At 36.8% G+C, this 11,242-nt stretch overlaps 1 protein-coding gene across 1 annotated transcript; it reads right to left on the reverse strand.

Moving 5' to 3' along the window:
* Positions 1-4,781: 4,781 nt before the first annotated feature.
* On the reverse strand, positions 4,782-10,770 carry LOC120574913 (GTPase IMAP family member 2-like). Its single transcript, XM_039825427.1, has 2 exons — positions 10,726-10,770; positions 4,782-7,893 (listed from the first exon to the last, which is right to left on the reverse strand). The coding sequence occupies exons 1-2, from the start codon at positions 10,766-10,768 to the stop codon at positions 7,049-7,051; spliced, it is 888 nt and encodes a 295-aa protein (XP_039681361.1). The 5' UTR covers positions 10,769-10,770; the 3' UTR covers positions 4,782-7,048.
* Between the last annotated feature and the right edge of the window lie 472 nt (positions 10,771-11,242).

Below are 11,242 nucleotides of genomic sequence, written 5' to 3' on the forward strand. Positions count from 1 at the left end.
TAAGTATTTTCGGCTTAAAGAATTGATTTAAAAATTACGAAAGTCTTGTTTTGTGCTCTACACAGTCCTGTACATATATATTTGCAACTATATTTGTAATTGAAACGTTTTTAAAATTGCTAGCTGATTTGCACAACAGTCCCGCATTTCTCTGCCTTGAATGGACTCCATGCATGTCTACAGTGTTAACTACACTCCATTAGCAGCGAATTTCTTTGATATCAGTGCATAACACTACTTGCTTTTGGAGACATCGATACATGCTTTACACATACCGTCCTGTATCACAGGGGGGCCGGTGGAAACCCACAGCTGATCCACTTTTGGGCTGAAAACAAGCAGTAATCCTTTGTAATTCATTCCTGTTCATGTACCTGTACATTGTTGTTGGTTATACCATGGTCTAGGTGAATACCTGATTCTGATTGGCTGCAGGGTGTCCATTAAAAAGTGATATAGGACACCTACTAAAGGAGTTCGGTGAAACTGACTGTTTACTGTTCTATATGAATGCGCTACATTAAATCTAAAAGGAAATGTGGATTTATTATTTCCAAATCGTCCTCTGAACACCACAGGATGGCGCTAAAACACTCAGGCTGCAAGAAGTAAGTTCTACTGCCCCTCTGGACTGACTTTGTTTCACAGCAAATAACGTTATCTCACATCCCGTTCACTGTTCAGCTCGCTGCTTCAGGCTGCGCTGCTTCAGGCTGCGCCGCTGCAGGCGACAGTAACGTTACACATCGCGGATCAAATTCTTCGTAAAAGTCGTTAAATTGTTTTGGGGGCAATGACATGGCTGGATAGCTAGCTTGTCTTGTTGTTCAACATACTGTCAAAATGTTTTTACTGATTGCCAACTGTACACAATGTTATTGACTTTGGATCTTGCTAGCATAGTGTTAGCTTTCTGGCTCGTAGCTAAACTGAAGGGTTCTATCAGCTGAGCGGACTATATAAATATCTCCGGTTGCTAAGGGAGGCAAGTCGTAGCTAAGGTTCTTCCTAATTCCTGGTGGAGAGAACAACGTTTGCATTGCATAAGAACCTGATGGATGGGAATGATTGTTCCAGGTATTAGTCAAACCATCAGGCGTAACCAGGGAAACGGAGATATTGTTTGGATAAACTTTAGATTTCGATTGTAAAACTAATTAAAATATAAACTAATGTTTTAAAAATATGTTATTTGGCAAGTGACCATGGTATATGCGGGTTAATGCCCTTCGAGGTGTCCATTGTCGAACATTGTCGGACGGTTCACACCTCGCCGTCGTCCATTAATACCTGACAATGGACAAACACAAAGTGTTTCTGAACATCAATGACATTTAAAACACTGATAACTGAAACAGATATACAACACACCATGCAGTGTGTATAGAAATATTGATTGCAAACAGACCTAAGTATGTATGATGATGTAACCAAGTGGCGTCTCATTTCACCCCTATCCTTATCCTACCACTCGGTTTCAAGGGACAAGGGCTAGGGGTAAGACGAAGGGGTAGGGGGAAGAGGAAGGGGTAAGATGAGAAATGAAATTCAGCCTTAGTCCTAGACCTGCAATTTACCTTGTCAGCTCTAGACCTCGGCTAGATGGTAAAACATATTTAGAATAAACCCTGTGTAGCTGAGTTTGCAAGCTACACATGCAGTGTAGCTAAACGTGAAGCGCAACAACCATACTAAGACTATTTTACACAAAACTAGGTGGGACACTTTCAAACGGTATATATATATCACTGTCTAACGTTAGCTAGCTATAGGGTTGCCACCTTCCATGCAGACTAGCTGAAAGTTGTACAGGAGGTTGTATATAATGAACAAGCAGTTACTCTTCAGATGCTTTGAGGCTAGCAAGGGCAAAGGTAGAAACTAGCTCACTACTCACTAAATAAGGAGTGAAACTATCTAAATCAACATATTCATTTGGGATTTGATTTAAAAATAGTATACACCTGGTGAGTTTGCAAGTTTACCTAGCATCATGGCTAATTAGCGATTAGCTTTACTAGCGATTAGCATGCTAATAATATAATACACATTCATGAATATAAGTGCTATTCTTTGTCCATGTCAATCTGACAAAAACATCAGTAATGGCAACCTTACATTTAGGATAGCCTATTTAATGTTTAATGTTTAATCTTCAGTGATGCTGAACGTGCTCAGCCAGTGTAATGATTAAGTTCGACTCCCAAGACAAGACGATGCTCACCCGACTGGCCAATAGGAACGTGGCCCCGCCCATGACATTATTTTCACAGCGAGAGCAAAATCCTGACACGAGCAAGAAATTGCATCGAGAGCAAAGACTTAGGTTTTGAGAGTGAGAAGAAAAACGTTTTGAGAGGAACATATTTTTTTGAGAGAAAATGTTTTCACACGGAGAGCAAAAAATATATATTTGAGAGTTTAAAAAATTATGATAAAATGAGAGATTTTTTTTCTTTTTTAAAATTAATAATTAATTAATTAATACTTTCTCTCAAAAAATTTTAGTCTCAAATATTATAATTTTTTGCTAGCTATGGTATAAAAACCTTTTCTCTAAAATAAATATTTTTTTTCTCTCATAAAATGCTTTTTGCTATCAGTGTGATAACTTTTGCTCTCAAATATTTTTTTTTCTTCTCTCAGATCATTTATTTTCTGGCATGTAATAAAGACACAAATCTAGCTCCATACATACACTGCTCTTTACAAGTAAGTACACTCTTCATTGAATTTGGGTGATTATTTCAATTTTATAGCACTTGGGGGAAAATGACAAAGAACGTTGAAAAAAGCTTCAAAAATGGGAAAAAAAAAAATCGACAAAAAATCAGGGAAAGTGATAAAAACCTTACTTGGATACATGTCTGTGAACCATAAGTGTTCAGGGCCAAGTATGTAATGCAGATATAATATCAAATGAGAGCAAAAGATGGCAGCATTTAGCAACTCTAAAATCACAACAGTGCGCAACGGAAGTTACAAACTGTAAATCACTTCTAGATGCAATGGATTCTCTACGTGGGTTTGTTGTGCAAACTTCACCCCAACTGGGGAAAACACAAGACTTTCACCCAGGAAACAGGTGTTCATGTCCTGAAGAAGTTAAGGAGAAAACACAAGACTTTCACCCAGGAAACAGGTGTTCATGTCCTGAAGAAGTTAAGGAGAAAACACAAGACTTTCACCCAGGAAACAGGTGTTCATGTCCTGAAGAAGTTAAGGAGAAAACACAAGACTTTCACCCAGGAAACAGGTGTTTATGTCCTGAAGAAGTTAAGGAGAAAACACAAGACTTTCACCCAGGAAACAGGTGTTCATGTCCTGAAGAAGTTAAGGAGAAAGAAGACTTTCATCAAGATAACTGGGTGAAAGTCTTGTGTTTGTTTGAGCCATGACCACCACACCAACCTGCCTCCTTATGCAGAGTTTGGTGCTCTTTGTAACCTCCTTTGCTTGTTTCTTCCTGCAACCCTTACTGCGTCCACTATAGGGGGCTGCCTGACAACAAATGTACATCGTTATACAGTAAGCAGCTTGCACTATTGCCTTTTATGGTTGTTTACTGGGTGAGGACAGTCTGATCACTTGCCTTTATGGCTGTTATTGCTACTGGGTTATATGGCTGATACAGGTTTTGATTGTTTTATTGGTATTGTTGGAGGTTATCTGTGTTTACCTGCCTGTAAAGGTGGGTGTTGTTGGCCCAAGAATGGTCTGATAATAAAGGATTCTGTGGAAATACTGTTAAATCTTCAATTTCGATACCATATGCCAGCACAAGGTCGAGGGTGTGGTTAAAACAGCCTTATGAACACTCTGACTGAAAACAATTGAATCTAGTAGTAGAGTTGAAAACAATACTAAGGCTATCATTGTCAACGTCCACATGGATATTAAAACCACCTACAATAAGTACTTTGTCTGATTGAAGGACTACACATGATAAAAACTCAGAGAATTCAGATAAAAATTCAGAATACAGACCTGGAGCTCGGTAAACAACAACAAACATAATTGGCTGTAATGTTTTCCATGTTGGATGTAGAAGATTAAGAACAAGGCTTTCAAAAGAGTTATTATTTAGTTTAGGTTTAGGATTAAATAACAGGCTTGAATCAAATATGGCCGCAACTCCCCCACATCGGCCTGAGCCTCGAGGAATTTGATTATTAATATGATTGGGAGGAGTGGCTTCATTTAGACTAACATATTCTTCATGGCACAGCCAGGTTTCAGTAAGACAGAATAGATCAATTTGATTATCTGATATCAAATTGTTTACTAGTACTGCTTTAGAAGATAGAGATCTAATATTTAATAGTCCATCTAATTTTCCTATTCTGTTCTATCATTGCAGTGGTAGTTTTAATTCAAATTATGTTCTTAAGTATAGCTCCTCTTTTGTTTCCCTTTGATTTAACTGATCTGAGTCGGGGGACAGACACCGTGGTTATGGGACTATGAGTGGGCGACTGCTCCAACGAGAGCACAGAGAACGCGTAGCACTGCACCTCTGATTACTGATTTCAATATTGGGTTGTCATGGTTTATGACCGATAATAGACTGGTTCAGGATTCTTGAAATGAGAACAGCTCTGTCCAAAAACCAAATTACTTTCATCAGATCTAATAAATTTAGTGTTTTCTGCTGTAGCTTTTTCAAGGTTTTAGACACATTTGGTAATAATAATGGTCCTAAATTATGTAAAATTGCTGTTTTCTTTTATATAAAAATGTAAAAAAAAAAAGAAGTGAGGACTCCTAGCATTACATGTCTTTATTTTTGGTTTAATTATTAAGTATTTTGAAAATCAGACACAATGAAAAACAACAAGATCATATTTTATGTCATTATCATATGAAATCAGAACAGTAACACATTATGTCTACAGGATCAGGCTGCACCACGACTCCATCAAGGCTCCGTTTTCATTTCAATGTCCATTGGAGGTTTTCAGTGGACCGTCTGTATATCACACATTTAAAATATATAGTTCAGAGTTTTACACACACTGTTCTTGGTTTACATGCACATTGAATACAAGTTTGCAGCTTGTTTAGATGTAGAAAGAGATGCTTTGTGGCTGTACTTGAATATGACAGCCCTTTAACTTTCTCTGTAATCAATCATTTTAAATATAATTATATTTAAAAGTGTATTATTCCCAGAGTCTGAGGTCATCAGGTCAGATGTTGTTAGTGGTCTCCAGCACTCAATTTAAAACCAGAGGGGATCTTTTTAATCAGTGGCACCCAGGATGTGGAACGCACTGCCGCTCTCTTTAAGTTGCTGATTTTATGTACCTATGTTTTCCTTTGTATTCTTATGTCTTCTATTTATCGTATTCCAATTTAGCACTTTGTGATTTTATCTGTGAAAAGTGCTATATAAACAAACTTTACTTACTTATTAGATCTCTGTCATCTGGATTATGACATGCTGATCAGCTAACACAATATGATTATTGTGCAAAAATGCAGGGAACACATCAGGCCCAGAGTATTCCAGTTTGTATTTGTGCGTTGGTGTATATCAGCAAACGCATTTATGATCAATCAAATTACCACAAAATAAAAGACACAAAGACAACCTGGAGCCATAGGGGCCACTGAGGTTCTGGGTTAGCCATGACCGTAATAACACAAATTGTGAGAATTAATTGAATGATTGTTGATTGTTGTAAATGAAACAGGTTCCACTAAAATGATGGTGTATAGCAACATGGATGAATTACCCGAAAGACGTGCCGAAGGGCCGAAGGGCTCAGGGGCCACAACCTATTATTATTGTTATTGACATTTTTTGTTGAACAGTCAAATGTTTGTTTAAAGCTGCACAAATAACTTTAACTTTGAAGTAGGGATGTCAGTTATGTTTTTTGTCCCAGATTTGGATCTGAGTCTTTTTAATATTTAATATTTGAGTAATAAAAGAGCATCTCTTTTAACATAAACCAGCTGCACACTTTTACCCCATACCAGTTACATTCAACAAAGCAATTACATATGTTTAACAGCTGAATATATAATAATACAAATAAAACAAAGCAAAAGAGTCACATTTTCCTTTGTAATTTCCTCCAATATTTTGCACAGTATTTAGGGTACCACATTCTGATCACCAGACTGTCCTCACCCAGATTACGACTGTGTAGGTTGATTGTGCAAGCTACTTATAAAGCCCCATATTTACATTTGTTGTTAGGTGCTAACCTCTCGTGGTAGTTATTGTGGGAGCAAATGCTCAAACAAACACAGGACTTTCATTCTGGAGGCCAGAATTCATATCTCGTTTGGAAACCAAAAGTCAACAATCACTTTCATGGACCTTAGTCCATGACATAGGTACGTGCTTTTTTTACTATTTTTACATGACTCATTTTAAATCAATCCCTGATGTTTTCTAGAAATGATGAAACAAATGTTTGGTTTAAAATCCATTTAATAAAATGTATAACCACAGAATTAACAGCTCATTCAAAAGTGAGAAACCAATGAGTATTTATGAGTGAATTTACCAAAATGTACAACATAATTATTACAACATAGAAAGGATAAACACTGGAGCAGGTTTTCTCACAACCTGGCAACCCTACTGTTGTCCCTATTAGTGACACACAACGGATCTACAACACATTAACTATTAAAGCTGTTAGTTACAACTGATAAATTCTTTATGAAGGCTGTTGTATTAGAAAAGTGTTGAGTATAGTATCTAAAAGACGACTGTCAGCGTGGAAGTTATTATTCACTTCCTTCTTGGGGATGACGAGGTCAGAGCCCAAACACTGTGCATATTCTACATTCATCTAAACTGGTTGATATCATTTATTATTCTAGAAACATAAAAGGTTTAGGTCAGCACACAACCAATCACCAGCAAACGTAGCTAACTCACCTACTGTGAGAATGGCCCTTGTTTATTAAACATAGGCTACTTTGAATTAAAAGGCATTAAAACAAAACAGAAATAACTAAATATACAAACCACACCATCATTTCCCCCTTTACAGTATTTTCATTTATAAGAATTGGTCTGATCAGCTTAAACAAGACAACAACATGTGTTGCTGCATTTGCACTTTTTTTTGGCGAGTATCACTATACCTGCCACTGCAGCACACAGGAGTCCACCCCCTACGGCTCCTAGTGCTGCTCCTATGGTAGACGTTATCTGACCCTCACCAGCAAGATACCCAAACAGACACCCAACACCCATACCAGAATAACCTGCAGTTTGAATAGCAGCTTGATTGGGTTGGGTTCCTCCTTCTGGGCCATTTTGTACCTGTTGTTGTAAAGCAGTTTCAGCCTCTTGGAGCATCTCAGCGGTGTAGTATCTTCCTTCTGCTGCCTGAACTTTATCATTGATCTTCTTCAGTAGCTCAGGGACCTGTTCGGGACGACTGTCAAGAAGATGGTATCCATACTTGCACTTCTTGATTAGCTTGTGGAGATTTTTATTGCCAGAAAAAAAGTCCTCTATCTTGGTACCTTCTTCTCCATGGGTGAACAACACCATAGTGTAATCCATTGTGTTTTTGCCAAATGTATCGCAAATGCTTTTCACCATGTCTTCTTCTTTCTTTGTGTATTTTTCTTTCACACTCAGCACAATCAGGAACACATGAGGGCCAGGTTCGGCAAGATTGATGGATGTCTTGATCTCTCTTAGAATCTCCTCTTCTGTTTTGTCAATGCTTAACAGACCAGGAGTATCAACAACAACCAAATTTTGGTTGTTAATATTCCCCGTTTTCTTCTGGCACTTCTCTGTGACAGCAGATAGACCGGGCTTTGAGTCAAATAGGTTCTCCTGACCCAGGATTTTGTTTCCTGAAGAACTCTTCCCAACTCCAACCATCCCGAGCAGGACGATCCTCAGCTCTGCTGGAAAATGTTATAGACGTTAGTATAGAAAGAATTGCCTCTGTCATGATGTTATGTCAAACGCTCAAATCTATGACAATCTATGAGTTTGTGAGTCAGATGTTTAGATTCAGATTGATTCCACTATCATGTCTCTACAGTAAGCCAGTTTTGCCAATGGTGAAGTCATACGTCACCCTACTGTGCCTCTGATAGCTAGTCTTGGTTGACTTCATTGGTTAGGTTGGTTACTTTGGTTAGTTTTAGAAGAGGAGTGGGATTGGTTAGTATAAGAATACCAGGGTAAGCTGATCAAAGGATCATGTCTTCGCTATCCTAGGAAAATAAAAGATTGTGTACAGTAAATATGAAGCTGCTTCAAGCTGCCTGTTAGCATAATGTGGGAATGTAACCATGTGGACTTTTTAAACAAAGAGAAAACTCTGCAAACATGTGGCCTCCCCTTTCAAAGGAATTGCAGAGACAGCCTGGACAGCCAACAGGCTCCAAAAACTCCAGACATTGAAGGTCCCACCTACAGTAAGTGTTACTTTTAGGTTTGAATTCTGATCCTGGCTTCCCATTGAACGAGACTCATGGAAACAGCAGGGAGTCCCTGTGGCGTCACCCAGCAGATAAAACCAGGCACAGGTTAATCCACCCTTTCAGTACAACGAAAGACGCTAAAGTTAGTAGTAGAGTGCATGAGTGAGTGATGAGTGATTAATCGGTAATGCTGGTTACATTTTATTACATTTTAAGGAGCAGTTGTCTATGATTATTTGTGTATGTGTTCTAATCGCTGGTTTTGCAGGTCAGTGCTCGGATTCACTGTCAAATTTGAAATAGCCAATAAATTAATATTGCATTTTTAAGAGAACACCTCTCTTTGAGACTGCATCGACAAACTAGCACTTTCACTTAAAGTTCATTCAGGGCTTACATTTAAAGTGGAAGTTCAGATCATTTCAAATGCCACTTCAACCTCCTTCAGTATTTAATGTGCTTTCAACATCTAAACTGCAGATTTTTAAGCAACATGTACATGTAAATTTACAATATTAGTAACTCATTAACTCTTGCCCCTGACAATGTCTGTGCACAACCCGGATGTGTCTGCCCTGGACACCATCTGGCACATGGCACCACACACCCCTTGTTTTGCCAAGGAGTGGAAGGTTATATTGGCCGGTAACGATAAAGTCCCACCAACGTGATCATCAGCGGTGGAGGAAGTTACCAGAACACAGTCTAATGTCCCAAACGTTTGGGGGAGCCCAGTATTTATGTTAAAGGAAGGGTTGGTAATGTGGAAGATCTAGCAAGATTTAGTTTAGTTTATTTGTTTATCTCGAACAATCAACAATGTTGCAAAACATAAAAAACATAAAATAAAACACAATCAGAATCTAACAACAAAAAAGAAAAAATATATAAAAAGGATTAGTTCGAGAAGGAGCAGGCAGAAGCAAATAGCTTATTTGATCCTGCCCCTTATTTCCCAAAATCATATTATACAAAGTAAAATAGATATGCAAATTCAGGATACAATCTTTCGGTCTTAAAATAATTTACAACAATACAATAATATACAACAATACCTTTAAATTAAAAATTACAATCCTAATTGAAAGTATATACATTTTAGAAAGTGTAAAGGATCCAAACAGTTGTGTGTTTAATGGTCTAATCATTTCAATAAAACATCAGATTTTATAAACTACATGTGTTTTGTGTGCAGAAATCTTAATGTGTAAGTAACTAGTAACTAAAGTAACAAGTAACTAAAGTTGTCAGATTAATGTAGTGGAGTAAAAAGTACAATATTTCTCTCTGAAACGTAGTGGAGTAGAAGTAGAAAGTGGCATGAAAAGAAAAGACCCAAGTAAAGTACAAGTACCTCAACATTTGGACTGAAGTACAGTACTGGAGTAAATGTACTTAGTTACCTTCCACCGCTGCTAATCATATTAAAGTAACTCATGCAAACATTTATGTGACTTGTACTCTGAAAATGTGTCTTCACTCTGAACAATTCATCCAAATGTGGATTTCCACAACAGTTAAAAAAACATGGCATATAAAGTAATTTAAGAATATTTTTAAAATTCTTTGTGCACTGATAATATATAAATAATGTGTTTACATGCTTTACAGAGTATTAACCATTAACAAGGTATTACAAACACCAGTTGCAACTTCATAAAAGCCATCAAAATAATGTTTATTGATGGTTTTTAATTTATTTCTTAATTATTAACAAACCCTTCATATAATACAAAAAAGAACTGTGAAACAATAAACTGTCAAAACAACAAATTATAACATAACTAATAATGAGTAATCATTATCATTTCATTGTTTTTTAACATTAAAATAACTTATTAACTTAAGTTTAACTTGCAATCAATTTACCATTTGTTAGTGATGGTTATTATAATGTCTTACCAAATATAAAAAAAACAAATACAAGAGATAAAGACAAGTATCTGCAAACATCCAACTAACTAACTAACCATTAACTAAAAACTTAGATATTGTCTCTAAAATGCTGCTTAATCCAGTTGTGTGCAGATAATAAAACTCTCCACTGCAGATAGATACACTACCAAACATCTCTGAACTTCACAAAAACTCAACATTTCAGTTGTATTTTTAATGAATGTTGAAAGATAGTTCAGTCCAAATTAGTTCAAAGTTGTCTCAAAATATCATTGAACCCCAAAGACAGGTTAAAAAGAGAATGAGCTGTTAATGAGTTGCTGGTTCATATTTAAGAAAACAAATATTGTTCCATATATAATATCCCAGACACTGCAATGAGCTGTAGTACTGTAGAATAAATATATTTACCAGGCAGCAGAATGTCCACTTCTTTCTTGGAAGAGTCGCTCATCTTTAAATGATGTCTTGTTCTGAGTATTTTAATTTCCATCTCATCATTTTATAATATAGCCAGCTTCTAGTTCCCTCCCCTGAAAGACACGTCACCTGAGCTGGCCAATCACAATTCAAATTGTGGCTGAAAGTAACAAATCAGGAGGCTCAGCTGAAGTTTACAACCACAAATCTACTTATTTGATAATCAGTTTCAATCAGTTTATTTTAGTTTAATTCATAAAAAAATAAATAATTAAGAAATCCCCAAAATAAACACATCACACATAGTTTAAGAGCTAAACGTACATGATATCAGAAGAAAAGTGGTCCGGGACCACACTGTTGGTGTAAACAGACATTTTTCGGAAGTGTGATTATTCACTTAGATGTTATATTGATACCACTCTCATGTCTGTACAGTAAATATGAAGTTGCAGCTGGTAAGCTTAGCTTAGCTTAAAGGCTGAAAACAGAGGGAACAGCTAGTCTG

This window comes from Perca fluviatilis, chromosome 15, assembly GCF_010015445.1.
Source record: "Perca fluviatilis chromosome 15, GENO_Pfluv_1.0, whole genome shotgun sequence".
Lineage (NCBI taxonomy): Eukaryota > Metazoa > Chordata > Actinopteri > Perciformes > Percidae > Perca > Perca fluviatilis.

Coding starts and splice junctions, on each gene's coding strand:
- LOC120574913 (XM_039825427.1), bottom strand. CDS start 10,768: ATGAGCGACTCTTCCAAGAAAGAAGTGGACATTCTGCTGCCTG. Junction 7,894..10,725: donor AGTGGACATTCTGCTGCCTG/GTAAATATATTT, acceptor AACATTTTCCAG/CAGAGCTGAGGATCGTCCTG.